General features: G+C 45.1%; 1 protein-coding gene across 1 annotated transcript in view; it reads right to left on the minus strand.

The window, feature by feature from the left end:
• The window catches only part of LOC149372133 (sushi, von Willebrand factor type A, EGF and pentraxin domain-containing protein 1-like), a 35,051-nt gene continuing 17,520 nt past the window's right edge, over positions 1-17,531 (minus strand). Inside the window, exons 5-10 of the mRNA XM_089585826.1 lie at positions 16,708-16,938; positions 12,745-12,924; positions 5,976-6,073; positions 5,568-5,712; positions 3,155-3,367; positions 1-364 (exon numbers count right to left, since the gene is read on the minus strand). Of these exons, the coding sequence (XP_089441952.1) occupies positions 162-364; positions 3,155-3,367; positions 5,568-5,712; positions 5,976-6,073; positions 12,745-12,924; positions 16,708-16,938 (1,070 nt within the window). The 3' untranslated portion in view covers positions 1-161. The remainder of the gene's footprint in view (positions 365-3,154; positions 3,368-5,567; positions 5,713-5,975; positions 6,074-12,744; positions 12,925-16,707; positions 16,939-17,531) is intronic.

Here is a 17,531-nt window from a genome sequence, read left to right on the forward strand (position 1 = left end):
TTTTCTGAGTGAACTTCCTGCAAACCTGCGAAGCGGTTATAGCGGGAAATTTAGCGTCGTATCTGACACTTGTGTTTTATTCAAAATAAAGCAGCTGCGGTGGCTTGTCTCCTGACGACGCCGCGGCGCTCACTGAAGTCCCTGAGGAGCCCCCAGGGTGTTTAGGCGCGCGGAATACAGTCAATGGCCACGTTGTCCACAGTGCAGCCACGAGAGGCGTCGCACATGGCGGGATGCAGCCGCTTGCTTAACTTCTCGAAAAACTTCTTCCTCAGCTCTGCCTTGCGTTCTTCGGTTATATTACAGGCGTTGGTGGCGAAAGTGAAGTCAACGGTCCATTCTCTGTTCTTACTCTTTGACGACACTGGAGGAAGGAAAGAAAACATAAAAAAAAAGACATTCATCCCTTGTCATCTTTGGAATGTAAATGTGTGCCAAAATCAACGCGTTCCACTTTCAGGGAGCATGAAGCGTAAGAATGCGATAGAAAATATGAGGATACTCAGCCACACCTCAGGCGTGTGGCAAGTAAAACCATAAAGCGGTCACATTCTCCGTCGTTGGCCGCAGCGCTCACGAATGGTAGGCAAAATCGAGCTGTCCTTTCGTTCTTACTCTCAGTTTGACGACGTTGCGACAACAAAGAAATAATATCCCGTGACCTGAGATTAGTGCAAGAATTAAAAATTCTGAGCCAGTTTTTCAGAACCTACGATGCCCCTCTTACGAATTACCCGAAAACGTAATCCCTTGGCTTTTGTCCAGAATCAAAAGTCGCAGCTTTGCAAATACCAGCTGTGTTTCTGTCGTCTGAAGGTCGAAAAATCGAGCCCATGCTCACTTCTAACAGCCTTCAGGCGCAGTACCTCGCGTGACAGTACTTTATCGTTGCAGTCCTGGGATACTGGAATTTTCGGTGTTGATATCACCTCTTCCACGGCTTCGAAGACCCATTGTCGCCTGAGAATTCGGTTGCTTCGTACTATAGCGCCTAGCGTAGCCACTGCACATATTGTTCTGAAATAATACCATAATACTTACCATAATAGCACCACAGTACCCGCGAAATAAAACGCGCGTACTAGTCAACGCAACCTCGATATTTGTTCTTTCAGAAAACGATATAAAACATACCACAATGCTCTGAATGAGAAACGATGCACCAGGGAGGCATAAAGTGGGCCCTTGGGACTTAAGACATTTTCCTAATACAAACACACATGACAGCCGGAAGCAAAAGACAAAGGCTCGATAACCTCTGCCTGTGTAAGACGCACTGGTGTTGCCGCCTTTCCACAGCTCATATTAAATACGACAATAGAAAGCTCGAAACGGAAGGACTTATTCAAAAGCCAAATATAGAAGAGATGTCAAAGTTGATGCGTCGGCTTCCTTTAAAATGCGATTACATCGCTTAGGCTCATAACAGACTAGCGATACTGAGAGACACGCAACAACTCCGGCCTTTACGCGTTACGGCTGGCCGAGAACGAACCTATAAAGGACTTGGCACTGCAGCGGCTTTATTGGCGGTCCACAGTACGCCCTTGAAGGGGCACTTAGGGCAAGCTCCCGACAATTATCGTGAGCAGTAAAATTGATTCTCTGTCTCTCTGTGACTTTGTTGACGGTTGTCCGTGAAGAAAATACGCGTTTACCGGGAAAAAATTGCATTAGAAAGTTTTCCTGCCAATCAATTCAAAGTCCTGAAGTTCTTACCGAAGAGGACGGACTGCCAACGTTTGGAAGTGAATGGGCGGAACCACACAAATAATAGGTGTCGACACATGCATTTTACTTGCAAAATCGGCCGGAACTAGCAGCCTTGTATGCCGTTTTTTTTTTTTTTGTCTACCATACATCAGCTCTGTTCTCAGTGAGAGCGAAGCTTTCCAATTCGGGGCGCCCGTGTACTATGCGATGTCAGTGCACGTTAAAGAACCCCAGGTGGTCGAAATTTCCGGAGCCCTCCACTAAGGCGTTTCTCATAGCCTTAGTTGCTTTGGGACGTTAAACTCCCATAAACTAAACCAAACCATTCGGTGTGCCTCTTCCTTTCTTCCTTCCTTTACTCCCCCTTTCATTCCTTCCATCAGACGTGGCTCAAGTGTGCGTCGAGAAGTAAGGAAGTAACTCTGTCTTGCCTTAAAAACAGTCTTCATTTTCCTTTTTTGTGTGCGATCTTTCCTTCTGCGCGCACTCTGTATAGCGAAAAACAGATGGAGGCACTTGCCGATTCCTGAACAGCAACATAATGGTCTGCCAGTAAATGCTGTGGCATTAAAATCCTGCACATCCCTTGCACATTGCCATAGCTCCGTGCACTTAATTTTTCATTGAACTGCGTAGGAAAAATGGCAAAAAAGACATTTTTATGGGTTTAGCACTGTATATTTAATATTTTTATGCAATCTTTTTAAGCATTGAAAATATTTTTGCATTGATATCATCATCATCAGCCTGGATACGCCCACTGCAGGGCAAAGGCCTCTCCCATGTCTCTCCTATTAACCCTATCTTTTGCCAGCTGCGGTCACCGTATCCCCGCACACTTCTTAATCTCACCCGCCCAGCTAATTTTCTGCCGCCCCCTGCTAGGCTTGCCTTCTCTTGGAGTCCTCTGCCTTTATATTAAGGACCAGCGGTTATCTTGCCTTCGCGTTACATGCTGTGCCCAAGCCCATTTCTTCCTCTTGATTTCGACTAGGATGTCATTAACTCGCGTTTGTTCCCTCGCGCACTCCGCCGTTTCCTGTCTCTCAACGTTACACCTATCATTTTTCTTTCCATAGCTCGCTGCGGTTTCTTTAACTTAAGCTGAACCCTTTTCTTAGCCTCCACGTTTCTGCCCCGTAGGTAAGTACCGGTAAGATACAGCGGTCGTATATTGGCTGGTGTTAAGTAAAACACTCGCTTCTGTCAGCTTTGTTCTTTGGGAGTGCGCATAGAATTGTACACATTTGTACAGTAGTTTTTGCCTTGTGCCTGCAGCCAATTTGCAGGGTTTGTGAGGCCCCTCAGAAAGTGTTTATTACTGCTCTTTTCTTGACATCGCAGTTTTCACGTGCCAACTGAAATACGAGATATTGATTGATTTATTGCTCTGTAAAATCATGCAGCACAGTCTCAAGCTAAAAACAGTATTTCCTCTCACCTTCGCAGTCTGGCCACGGGAACCTAATTGGCCGTCTCGAGAGAGAGCTCCACTGTCCACCTTTAGGAGTCTGTTTGCAACGGTAGAGATATTCGGGCTTAAAGACAAAGTCGTAACCCTTGTCACAGTAGACGCTGCAGAACTGCCGATCGACCTCCGAGTCACATATAACAAATCCGTTCTTGGGTGGAGGAACATAAGGGCACGGGTAAGCTGCAGATCAAAAAAGAAATGAGAGCATTGAATGCAAGGAAAAATAAAGCTTGTTTAGTAAATAATTATATGCACAACTTATTCTTCTGTACCAGATGCATGAGAGCACTTCAACGACTGCGGCGTTTCTGAACGCTGGAATAGGTGTTTCATTTTATTAGTGCGAAGCAGTCTTTAGCTACGCCAACCAAGTTCCGCGATGTATCTGTCTCCAATGCGCGCGGACGCCGAGAGGGCGGCCAGTGGGAGCCCCGGCGCGCGCTCGACAAAGAGGCCTAGGCAAAAGCTTCCACAGACTGCGTTTACAAATTATCTGCTGTCGAGAATTTCAGTCACAATCAGTTCTTTAGTACAGGCTCACAACCTGCGGACTGATGCTGCAATATGCTTTGGCTGCGCCGTCCCCAGAAATGCAAAGAATTTGCCTGCTAATGTGTTAAACGGGCTTGTAGGGAAGTATCTGCAAATTTTTCTGCCCGTACGGCAGTTTTCACAAATTCCGCCCAGAAAAATGAAAAGGCCGCTACTGGAATTTATCGCAGGGGCTTGACTGGAGTTATTCATTTCGGTCCCTTGATTACACTTTTATATAGAGGGCAACTTACTCCCTCTTTACTCCACTATAGATGTGTTCCCGTTTCGAGTGTACTTTTCGAAGCACTTCATGCAAGGCGGGTTCGGAGTATCGCGCGGCGTGTTCAATAGACTATGGTTCACCTTTGACGTTCCGCGTGTACGAGACCGACACCACGAGATGCTATTAAGAGCGTTGGAAACAGATGTGAGCACCTTCGTACTTTGCTCAACGTGCAAGGGAAGTTTAGGGAGACAATATTCCAAGGCCACCCCAATTACTACCGCCAAAACCACATCACCGAGCGCCTGGTCTCACAGTGTATACACTCCATGCGCTCCTGGCGCCTCATGAAAGGTGGGCAATTCGGCATCGTCGCCCTGAATCGTTGACGTGCCAGTTGAAGTAAAAGACATGGTGAAGTCGTCACCGCGCAGTGTAACCGATAACATGGGCATAGACGTGAGCATGAACAAGATGAAGGTGCAGAAGTCGATGTATGCTCATGAAATCGTGAAGAAACGCGATGTAAACGTATGGCTGTAATATCTTTGCAAGGCCTCATCGCATAAATGAACAAAGCCTATATAAATGACAATAAACACATCAGACTTAGTGCCAACAGCACGACATAGTAGCGTCATCGACAACGCCTTCCTAGATAATCGACTTAAGGACTACCAAATACGTCTCTCACGTCAGTATGCACAGACCGTTAGCCTATACTAGAAACCGAACATGACGAGAGCAACAATAATCTCGCAGTGTGGATGAATAAAGAAAAGTAAAAAACAAGGCATTGCGTCCATGCATTCAAGCTGACAAGCGTCGTGAATATAATGCGCCATGCCCTCGCACTTTAGAGACAACCAAAATAGTGTTTTTTTCAAAGACATTTTTTAGTCTATTTGTTTTCAAATATTGACTTAAAATTTTCGCATTTGCAAGCTCTCCTAGACAGAGCGAAGACTAGAAGTGAGGTTTCACTCGTATTCAAAGCTTGCACTGGCCGTAAAGCTGAATGCGAATCTGCTTAAAGCGCCTTTCTGTTCCGGCTTGTGCTAGAGGGAAAATGCGCAGGCGTCGTAGAGGCCGCCATTTTGGCGTACATAGAGCATGGTCAAATGCTGCACGCGTGACTGATTGACTAATCACCTCGTGCTCCGGCCTGCACTCCTGTAGCTGCTCACCGTGCAACAAAATGGCGCCGGTGACGTCATGTGAAATCACGGGCGTTATTTTGTTGTGCGCGCGCAACCACACACTGGATGAAGGGCCTGCTACAAGGGATGTCTTGCGGATGCTGTTTGTATGCGCGACGTCCCCTGAGCTGCGTGGTCCATAATGAAACTGAACGAAAAGCTTTAAGAAATATACAACACGCATAGTGAAGGTTCCAGCAAACGGGCAGCTCATTCCATTAACGGAAGGCAACTTCTCTGCTTTCTGTCAACTTTCAGCGCTTCCGTTTCTCAGTTTCTACTCTTCGTTTGCCTCAGCGCTGTACTACGGTGTGAGCACAATATATTTCGATTGTTTTCCGGCACTGTGGAAGACAGTGTGGCGTCGAAGAGTGCGACCTTCGTCGCCACTTGCAGTCATAAAGTGGCCTGCTCATCCTCTTACGTTTCACGGTGACCTCGAACGAGCAGCTCGCTGTGTTGCCGGCTGCGTCCGTTGCCTGGTAGGTGACGGTGGTCGGGGGACCCCAGCTGAAGACACTGCCTGGTTCTCTGTCGGCGACGATCTTCAGTTCTCCGGGGCCAAGATCCTGGACCGAGCCAACAGTCGTGGCACAGTTCACAATCGGGCGTGGTTCTGCCGGTTATTGCAACGCTTAAGGAACGCGCGCACTCTTGAGACATAAAGCAAGTTACATCAGTAGGTCGGTATTTGTGACCATCCGCTAAGAGTGAAGTAAATTTCTGCTGACTTGCACCTACACTTTCACGCAGCGAAAAGTCATGAAGCTTTCTTGAAAAAAAAAAAAAAATTATGGAAGACAGGTTAACAGGAAGTTTAATGACTACTTGCCACAAATTTCGGTTCCTCCCACGTGACGTTCAAGTCCCTCTTCTCGTGGTGGATGATTATGTCGTCAGGACAAAACGCAACTGCCGGTTCATCAATATCTAAGGTGAAAAGAAAAGAAAAAAATGCCGGAAGCTGAATTCACTGATTGGTTGGAGGGAAGTGTCGTCACCAGACCGGAGCGTACCCATTGGCAGGAGGGCAGTGACGTCACTGTGAGTAAAGGCATTAACAGCTGCTGACGCTATCGCATTGCAAACGAACAACGGAATTAGGTGCCCCTGTGATTTTTTTTCTCTCCTAACGGTGCGGCTGGACTCGTTGCTGTTAGCGCTGCCAACGAATAACACTATTAAAATTTACCTAACCAAAGCATAAACCGAGCCACTGATTTTGGCTATCGTAATATTAAATACCAGGCCTCCACGTAGGTGCTCTTCATGAAATGAGAGGTGTGAAGTGTGAACTACGAAATAAAAAGTTTGAAGAAATTGTGGCGCTGATTTAGTACGAAATATTTGACTTTAAATAAACAGATATTCGTTTCGAATATTAGACAGAGGTGCAGGTGCTTCTCGCTGAAACGGGCTCAGTTTTTCAACGCGTTCAACCCTAGCATCGCAACATAGCTCGTTTTATGTTGCCAGATATTCTTCCCATCGAAAATAGAAAGAGTGCCCTGCGGATTCGGGCATCGTCGCCACGAATATCCTGTTCGGTGCCTAAAAGCTGTCCCCGTTTCTTATTGGTTGCGTAATGGTCCCGCGCATCTAGTTTCGCAGCTCCGGAATGCTAAGGCCGCCTCCAACCACGCATCCCATGCTGAAAGTTACAAATGGCGGAATAGAAAGGCGGCAGCCCTGACTCACTCTCGCGATAAGAATCAAGGCTTCATTAAACAATTAGGACGAGGCTATACTGCATTCTAACAAAGCTAAAAATTTATCACAAGAAGATGCTTAGGAACCATCACGGACATCAGCTGCTTAACTACATGTCTTCTTAATTGATTTTCTTAAGTTCCTTGGAAAGGGAACCAGTACCACTCCTGCAATGCCTCATTAAAAGGTGATAACAGGAATTGCAAATTAATGTTAACAAAAATTCGCGCTAATCCCACCCGAGGCACCGCTCCAGCCAGTATTGGATTGCGAGGAGCATCATATTGCAGTAGGACCAAAATATCATTTATGTAAAAATTTGATGCCTACACACTATTTTCTGAAACCAGGTGTCAATATAAGCACGCGCCTCGGTATTCGCCAATCTTCGACAGGCTGTGGCCTGACTCGGTATTGCAGGCGACGTGGCACCATCGGCTCGTTAACGAAAGAACAATGAGGTCGTATAAATTACCTAGCTCATTAAATGGCTTTAATGCAATTTAGACATGCTTCTGGTAGCCGGTACCGCGGCAACGAGGCTATTCGTTGTAATCAGAGCCATGTTTTATCTTCACTGTAATTAAAAGCCAAAATACTCAGTACGTGGTATGCAGAGCTGGTTCAATGTAACTACTTTTCATTTCTACATTTTTTTTTTACTGCATTCAAACTGTATGGTACGAGGCGCACTGCACTTCGTCAGAGATACGATCAGAAAACGACATAGAAACAAGATATGGAGCAATATAAGCGAACGTGTCTCGTTTGTGCATCGTTTACTGCACAGTGTACAACACACTAGCCAGTTTTGTAGCTTTGTTTTACCCCGTTTTCTTATACCTGTCTTAGTCCGGCAAACTTTACTCTTTCCCGCCTTCAGGCTCAAGTTCCATTTTCTCAGGACGACACAGGCAAACACATTCGGAGGTTCAATCCCTGAAGCACACCTCTCACCTTCTACAAACACCTTGAAGGAACACGGTTCTGATACGAGGCCATAGGCGTCCTTGGCAATGTACAGAACAAGATGTTCCCCTATCGGAAATGGGTGCGGCAAGGACTTGATCTCTGGTGGATATACTAGCTCCACTGTGGCTGAGTTGGAATTGTCGATGGCGGTTGGTTCTCGCCATGACACATTTTCGGCGAACGGACTGCCGGGATCATTCGTGACCGCCAAGTCCATTGGGCAGCCCACGATGACAGGCTTCTCAGTGTCTGGAACATGAGTTGAGCTACGTTGTGTTATACTTTTCCCACAGATGACGGACTCCAATGTAGCTCATATGAAAATGTATTGGCTCACCAACGTTATTTTTCGAAAGTAAACATACGTGTCGCAGGAAATTATTATTTATGTTTTGGTGAGTACTTGAAAGAAATGTAATACAGCAATTGAATTCAGCAAAACACATGAAAAAAACACTATAATATACAAAAAGATTTGTAATCTAGGAATTGAATGTGCCAACGATGTCAGGAATGACACGACTGAGCTGTTTCGATAGCTTGGCCTCTGAATCGCTTGCGCGCGAGCTGTAACTGCAATTCATCGCCGACAAACCATGGGGCGGAGTCTATACTTTCGAGATGGAGCTAAACCGGTGATTTTGCCTCCTCTCTTACAGCGTAGATTGTCTCTTCAGAGCTAACCGTCTCCCGCCTGTCGGCGTGACAGCGCCCACACCACCTTTTCCCCCGAAGAGAACCACGGCGCGTTATGGCCGGATGGGCCGGCGGGCAGCACGTTCAAAGCACGTCAATCACTGCCCCCCCCCCCCCCCCCCCTCCCTACCCCTCTTCCGAGGGGGCCGGGCCCAACAATCGCCAGGTAACAGTCAACACGCAGCTACTCAAGTGTACGTCAACGTGGGCCTAAAGAACTGCCTGTTAGCATTATCTCATCCCAGTACTTAAGCTTTGCTTTTATCTATCTACTTATAACCTTACTGAAGGATAGTCGACAATAGACCATTTTCACATTATTAATCAGGTGATAGCCAAATGCGCAGAATATAATCAACCCCTATATATAGCCTTCACAGATTACGAGAAAGCATTTGACTCTGCGCGAACCTCGGCTGTCATGCAGGCATTGCGCAGTTAGGGTGTAGCATATCGAACAATCCTAGACAAAATCACCTTTGAGCGGGAAACATTTAACGAACACGATTTTTTCATATATTGTAAGATTTCACTATATCAATCAATATATCCGCAGATCACCCGACGGCAGTCTCGCTTTTTTTTTCTATTAACGTTTTTGCTATCGTCAAAAGCGTTCCCCATTAATTTTCTATGGGAGTCATAACTGTTCGATGCGATCGATGGAAACACTTTAAAAGAAATATTTTGCTACCTATAAGAATATTGAACCATTGCCTTCAATATTCCTGTAAAAGTACCTTATAATTTTCCAATTTTCAAAATTTTTGTCCGAAACTGTTGGGCATGAACAGTACTCTCATGTGAAAATATTGGAAGATACCTAAAACGACTGCACAGCTACCATCTCCATAAAGTCAGCAGTAAAATTCCAATAAGGAAGGGTGTCAGACAGGGAGACACGATCTAGCCAGTGCTATTCACCGCCTGTTTTCAGGAGGTGTTCCGAGGCTTGGAGTGGGAACAGTTGGGTATAAGAGTTAATGGAGATTGGTTTGGTTTAGGGGGGTTCTAAGTCCCAAACCTACTCAGGCAATGAGGGACGCCGTAGTGAAGGGCTCCGGAAATTGTGACCACCTGGGTACTTTTCAGTGCACTGACATCGCACAGTACACGGGCCTCTAGTATTTCGCCTCCGTCGAAATGCGACCGCCGCAGTCGGGGTCGAACCCGTATACGTAAGTAATGTGCACTTCGCTGATGTCATTACCTAGCTAAGTCACTCAGGAAATGAGCTGCAAAGCATGATCAATTACTTAGATAGGCAGAGCAGCATGGTGCGTCTAAAAGTTAATATGCAGAACACCAAATTAATGGTCAACAGTCTCGCAAGGAAACAGTTGTTCACAATTGGTAGCGAGGTGCTCGTAGTGGTGCTGGAGGTGCTAGAATTGTCAGTTTATCAATATCCCTCAAGTGGAAAGTATGAAACAGCTGTATCTTGCCGGTACTTACCTATGGGGCAGAAACGCGGAGGCTAACAAAGAGGGTTCAGCTTAAGTTAAGGAACACGCAGCGAGCTATGGAAAGAAAAATGATAAGTGTAATGTTAAGAGATCGGAAGAGGGCGGAGTGGTCAGGGAAAAACCGCCGGTAAAGGACATCCTAGTCAAAATCAAGCGGAAGAAATGGTCTTGGGCAGGACATGCAATGCGAAGGCAAGATAACCGCTTGGCAGCGTCTAGCAGCTGAAGCCGAGTACATGCGATGGAAATACCAGGAGAACTGTAATGCAAACGCACGTACCGCAGCATGCGTTTGAGTGATTGTCTGCAATTTTTTTTTTGCATATTTGGCGATTTTGCTAGTGCTAGCGATGTTATATATTCTTGCCCGTTCGAATATTAGGCAACTACGAGTCCAGCCTCTTTCTCGCCGTTTTTCTTGTTCCCATATTTCGTGCTGTTTGCTTATTCAGTGCGGCGCCGAACCAACTTGCCCAGCCGTCTCGACTTACATTTGCACGCTCCATTGGCCTTTTCAATTTGGCACCTGATTTGTTGGCAGCGGTTTCAATTCCCAGAATGCGTCGTAATTCCTTTGGGACCACCCAGAGGCAGACCTTCGAATGCCTTCTATAAAGATGCTATCCCTATCCCCCCTCAAAATCATAAGGCTAATGCGACTCACCTATGCACGTTATGCTCTGCTCTCCATTCAACCATGTCCCGTTTTCTAGGTACTTTCGCACCCCGTCGATAGGTCTCTGGCCCAACAATCTACGCTTCTTCAATACTGATATCGTCCGGATGGTTTTGAAGAAGGAAAGCTTTTTCACTTATACAGCTTTGCACAGCTCGATTAGTTGGTGCGTTCAGACCACATTTGCTTGCGTGTCGGGACCTGCAAGATTTCTTGCAGTGGTGTCTAGCTGCGAACGGCATGATTGTTCTCGAGTGACTCAGTCTATTGAGAAAGTGCGTCCTGAACCTCATTCCTCACAGTATTGTTCCTCCTTACAAATGAAGCAAGATTTCTTGCAGTGGTGTCTAGCTGTGAACGGCATGATTGTTCTCGAGTGACTCAGTCTATTGAGAAAGTGCGTCCTGAACCTCACTATTCACGGTATTGTTCCTCCTTACAAATGAAGCAAGATTTCTTGCAGTGGTGTCTAGCTGTGAACGGCATGATTGTTCTCAAATGACACAGTCTATTGAGAAAGTGCGTCCTGAACCTCACTCCTCACAGTATTGTTCCTCCTTACAAATGAAGCAAGATTTCTTGCAGTGGTGTCTAGCTGCGAACGGCATGATTGTTCTCGAGTGACTCAGTCTATTGAGAAAGTGAGTCCTGAACCTCACTCCTCACAGTATTGTTCCTCCTTACAAATGAAGCAAGATTTCTTGCAGTGGTGTCTAGCTGCGAACGGCATGATTGTTCTCGAGTGACTCAGTCTATTGAGAAAGTGAGTCCTGAACCTCACTCCTCACAGTATTGTTCCTCCTTACAAATGAAGCAAGATTTCTTGCAGTGGTGTCTAGCCGCGAACGGCATGATTGTTCTCGAGTGACTCAGTCTATTGAGAAAGTGAGTCCTGAACCTCACTCCTCACAGTATTGTTCCTCCTTACAAATGAAGCAATATTTCTTGCAGTGGTGTCTCGCCGCGAACGGCATGATTGTTCTCGAGTGACTCAGTCTATTGAGAAAGTGCGTCCTGAACCTCACTCCCCACAGTATTGTTCCTCCTTACAAATGAAGCAAGATTTCTTGCAGTGGTGTCTAGCTGCGAACGGCATGATTGTTCTCGAGTGACTCAGTCTATTGAGAAAGTGCGTCCTGAACCTCACTCCTCACAGTATTGTTCCTCTTTCAAATGAAGCAAGATTTCTTGCAGTGGTGTCTAGCTGTGAACGGCATGATTGTTCTCGAGTGACTCAGTCTATTGAGAAAGTGCGTCCTGAACCTCACTCCTCACAGTATTGTTCCTCCTTACAAATGAAGCAAGATTTCTCGCAGTGGTGTCTAGCTGTGAACGGCATGATTGTTCTCGAGTGACTCAGTCTATTGAGAAAGTGCGTCCTGAACCTCACTCCTCACAGTATTGTTCCTCCTTACAAATAAAGCAAGATTTCTTGCAGTGGTGTCTAGCTGTGAACGGCATGACTGTTCTCGAGTGACTCAGTCTATTGAGAAAGTGCGTCCTGAACCTCACTCCTCACAGTATTGTTTCTCCTTAAAAATGCAGCAAGATTTCTTGCAGTGGTGTCTAGCTGTGAACGGCATGATTGTTCTCGAGTGACTCAGTCTATTGAGAAAGTGTGTCCTGAACCTCACTCCTCACAGTAGTCTTGTTCCTCCTTACAAAGGAAGCAAGATTCCTTACAGTGGCGTCTAACTGTGAACGGCATGATTGTTCTCGAGTGACTCAGTCTATTGAGAAAGTGCGTCCTGAACCTCACTCCTCACAGTATTGCTCCTCCTTACAAATGAAGCAAAATTTCTTGCAGTGGTGTCTAGCTGTGAACGGCATGATTGTTCTCGAGTGACTCAGTCTATTGAAAAAGTGCGTCCTGAAGCTCGCTCCTTACAGTAGTCTTGTTCCTCCTTACAAAGGAAGCAAGATTGCTTACAGTGGTGTCTAACTGTGAACGGCATGATTGTTCTCGAGTGACTCAGTCTATTGAGAAAGTGCGTCCTGAAGCTCACTCCTCACAGTAGTCTTGTTCCGACTTACAAAGGGAGCAGGAAGAGGGAAACAAGACGCGAAATGAAGTTACGCACCTTCGCAGGTGGGCATTTTGCCCTTCCACTGGCCGTCGACGGCGCATGTCAGCAGGGGGTCGCCGATTATGTTGCAGCCCAGGTTGCAGACCGCCTTGCAAGTGGTGCCGAACTCCAGCGTGGCACTCGAACAGCTTAGGCTGCCGTGTCCGGGAGGCTGGAGAGCTGGACAGCGCACTTCTGCAGTGAACGATGTCCATCAAGTGAAGACCGGGAGGACGTGTTTAGTCATCTAGGAAGTCTTTACCAGCGGAAGAAAGGACTTAATAGAAACATGACACAAAGACGGCATCATTACTGTATGCACTCTCTTCATGTCCCATCTTTTTTTTTAGCGCCGTTTACTCTGAAGTTACTCTTAAGCAACGCAATGCAGCCATAAGCTACTGCTCGGCAGTCTTGTGGCGCAATACTCGAGATTTGCGTTTAAAAGAACATTTCCTTCATTTGGAATTATCTTCGCATTTACTGAACATGGTTGGCTGTAAACGAGAGAGGATAGAGACAGGCCTATAATTATCGATGAGGTTTTATCTTCTTTCTTGAATACAGACACGACATTGCTTTTCTTTAGCTCTTGGGGAAATACACCGGTCTCAAATATACTGTTAGTTGTATGTGTGGGAACATCGGCACTGGCATCTGCAGTTTCATATTCATCATCGCACTTTTGATTTGGGCAGGTAACGAGGATGCGAATAAGAATGAATTCTCAGAACGAATAGGGCAGTCGGGGTACGTCAAAGGAGAAGCTGCAGCGGGAGAGGAGAGGAAAAGAATTCACTGAAAGAATTCTGAAATAAATCAATCAATAGGTATTCCGTCGTGAATGATAGTTGATACGGATGAACTGGAGTACCTATTGAAAAAAGAGTTAATGAAGTGCCATTGTTTGCTGGAATTAGCGCCGGAGATAAATATTTCATTTTCATAGTAACTTTTTCTGGAATTTTCAACAGTTTTGTCGAGGTGCAACAATATTTTTTATAATCTTGATGTAGACGAAAGTTAAATGGTAAGTCTTCCTGTTTAAATTTTCCTTCTTTCTAAGCCTCTTAAAAACGCCTTTAATAACCCAAAGGTTGTTAGGAGATGATTAGTTCTTATTGCACAGAAAACCTTACCGACAGGAAGCCAAGCAGTTAGTAATTGTAGTTGAGAATGTGCTACACGCTAGCTGAGCATTAGTCAACGAATTTACAGCCGACCAATCTGTAGAAGATATCATGCTTAGGAGGTTTGGACGATTAAAGATATTCTTGGTAAAACTGTGTACTGTGGCACGAGGACTACTTTGAAAAGTGAGGGCTACTTGGCAATGATCACTAGCATCAATCCTAATGATGACGGCCGATGGAGGATAGACAAAATTGGTTAATGCATGGTGAACTAGAGAGCAGGATTCGATTGAAATACAATGAGTTGGAAGCTGGAGTAATGTTTCAAGGCCATATCATTTAAAGCAGCTAATTTACTGATCACGTTGAGAATTAATGTCAAGTAAATTGATATTTGTACCACCCATAATATTACAGCCTTAATTTTTTTTGGATACGACAGCAATGAAAAATCGCCAAGGTTATCCTTGTTCACAAATCTGGAAACAAGAACAGACACTCTAACTTAAGATCCTTATAGTTAACGTGCACAATATGTAAACTTCTTGAACACATCATTGCTAAGCGTATAACCACATTTCTTGAAGAAGAGCGCATCCTATCCCCATTCCAGCGTGGTTTTAGAAATGGTCTATCAATAGTAACTCAGCTCCTGGAACTAATGCATGATCCGTCTTTCAGCATTGACAACCAAAAACAGGTAGATGTGATTTTTTTCTTTTTTTCGAAAGCATTCGACCACGTTTCATACAAAAAACTAGTTAATAAATTATAATGCACACTTGGTAACAACCCTGTCTGGTCGCTCCAAATATATTGTGATTAACCATCAGCCTTCTTCAACAGAACGTGCAACATCACGAGTACCTCAGAGCTGCGTCTTACCTTCAGTTTTAGTCCTTGTATTCATCAACGATCTGCCCTCCTATGTCAATGTTAATGTAAAACTATTTGCTGATGATTGTGTAATTTACCGCGAAATTAATACACCAGATGACCACATAGCCCTAAACATCGCTGCATAAGCCGTATCTAGGTGGTGTAAAGACTGGTAGCTGGCCCTTAACATTAATAGGTCCGTTCTTCTCACAATAACAAGAAAAAAGCATCATTCATCTTACACTTACGTTGTTAAAAAAGGCCCTTTCACTCGAGTTGACTGCTATAAATGCCTCGGTGTAATAATATCCCATGATCTCAGATAGGATTCACATGTCACCTACATTACATCAGCGGCCTTTAAAGGCTCCTGTTTCTCAAAAGACATCTTCAACAAGCCCCTCCTAGAACAAAATTGATTGCATATGAGGTTTTCACACGATCGGTATTTGAATACGCGAACGTTTCATGGTTTCCGCATACTAAATATCTAATAGGAAAATTACAAGCTATCCGAAGAAAGGCAGGAAGATTTATGTTTAACAAATACAGGCCTACTGACTCACCTACCGAAGTACTCAAGAAAGCCGGCATTCTCACTCTGGACAATAGAACTAAACTTGAACGAATAAAACTACTGTACCAGCTACTCCACAGTAAACTTAACATTGATAAAACTAGGTACCTGATGGCCTCAGAGACAAGACCTACACGTCACAGGCATTCAGAAACATTAAAAGAGCACATATCACGTACTGACTGCCTGAAATACTCCTGTTTTGCACTTACTATAAGAGAATGGAACACCCTTGATCATTCCATTACCAGCAGCACATCACTAGATATATTTACTCAGTTGGTAGAACATTTTCTTTACTAATAATAAGACTTTAATTCTGAGCGTTTGTTGGCAGCTTCCTTTTTATTGCCTTGCCATTTTCACACCAGTGTTTATGTGTTTCTAATATACACACATATCCCACGTATTGAATAAGTGATCGTGTCTTCAACTAACTGTGCATTTCAGCGATCCTATTGCTGTATCCCATGACTGTATATTTTTATCTACTGAGCCTTAATTAAGTGCGGCACTGTAGTCGCTTTATATTGCCCTTCAAACCTTTTTATTCATCACTTTTTGTGCCAATAAGTCATGGACGTTGTTGTGGTTACACTTTGATATGCCTGGTTCGGAACGCCCTTCCTGTTAAAATTCCCAGTGGATTGACGGTATCTCTAAATAAAAAATAAATGAATAAAGTACAGCTACACAAAAGGCCGGAATATCAGAAGTGGGTGATTTGTATATACAACCCAATGAAACTCCACATTTTACACCTACAGAATGCATTTGTACTGCAGCAAATACAGACTCAGTTTGTGTATTTTATAATGTAGAAGAAGAAAACATGACTTTGGGGATGGTACTAAGCGCAGCGACGCCATTTTGTAATGTGCAAGGCGAGAAAGCCAGCTCAATTACCTTCAAGAACGTTAGTTTTGACGCTTGATATATCGAACCGCAAAGCTGCCTTAGAAAATTAAAAAGAATAGATTCGCCTCAGATGTTTACGGACTTGCATGAAGACTTCCCAACCTGCCTAAAGTAGAAGCTGCCTGTTCAATGAGGGCGCCAAGGTGGGGATCAGTATATAGAAATGCCACCGAAGAGCTCTGTGGTGTAGATCGCTGCGCACCCCTTCATGGAAATGTAAGTGTCAAAGTGGCTGTAATAGCTGAATAGATTGAGATCTAAATAAAAGACCAATACCTTCATTACATCCTGTATTGGGTCATAGTGAGACACGGCTAAAGACGCTGTTTAAGGTTCTCTTGCAGGCTTCAGTGATTACTGGTTGAATAACAACCTTCGTTACTGTTCGTTTTTTTTTATCTGGCGAAAGTTTCTACTCCTTAGCGTGGATGGGTGAAACGGCTTCACGAGCATCTTCCACTGAGTACTCACTCTCGCAGAAGAACTCCGGGCCGGACCAGGTCTTGTCTGCCTGGCAGACACGCGGTGTCGGGGCCTCGCGGTTCCAGGGCTCGTGACCGGCGGCCAGCTGGGCTCTGTCGCACTGGTAAGGGCAGTGACCCTTCTTGCAGAGGAAGTTGCACTTGTCGCCGAAGCTGTTCCCGCAGACTTGCGGGAGCGTGCTTCCGCCAGCGGGGCTCGACAGCGGGGCGCATTTGATACCTGGAGAAGAGGACACGTGTTCACGCCATTCCAAGCCGCAGCGATATCTTACGTGGACTTCGGAAAACTTCGAGAGGAAAGTGCTTTCTATTTTTTTTTTCAAAACAGCAGCTGCGTAAGACTTTCCCTGTTGAAAACGGCGTCGTAGGATGTCTAAGCTGAAAACTCCCGCTCTCATCTGATGCCCAAACAAGATGCAGCCAGGCTGGACTCAGCCAAACGGACAGTGTCCGGAACGTAGTATCTTGAAAGGGAGACACATGTGAACACAAGGTCCGTGTGGTCCGGGTGATGCACTCATAAAGGCGGGGATGAGAATAGTAATTTATTCGCCTGAGGGGAAGGCGAAAAGTCCAATATTATTCTTCTTACTCATAAGGTTTTTATCACCAGTGCGCGCACCAAGTGTGTTTCCTGCGCAGAGTATTAACAAAAAAAAAAAGAGGAGGACAAGGCCAGCTGTTTAATTCCAGTCGTTATGATGATCTTCATCATTACCGGGACGTTCGGTGAAGAACAAAGCATCGCCGAGTGTTTGCTTGAGTGCGCATAGTACGAGGCTTAGGTAGGCGCGGGACTCATCAGAAATCAGC

Source organism: Amblyomma mixtum, chromosome 1 (genome assembly GCF_055824585.1).
Source record: "Amblyomma mixtum isolate Tamu chromosome 1, ASM5582458v1, whole genome shotgun sequence".
In the NCBI taxonomy this organism is placed as follows: domain Eukaryota; kingdom Metazoa; phylum Arthropoda; class Arachnida; order Ixodida; family Ixodidae; genus Amblyomma; species Amblyomma mixtum.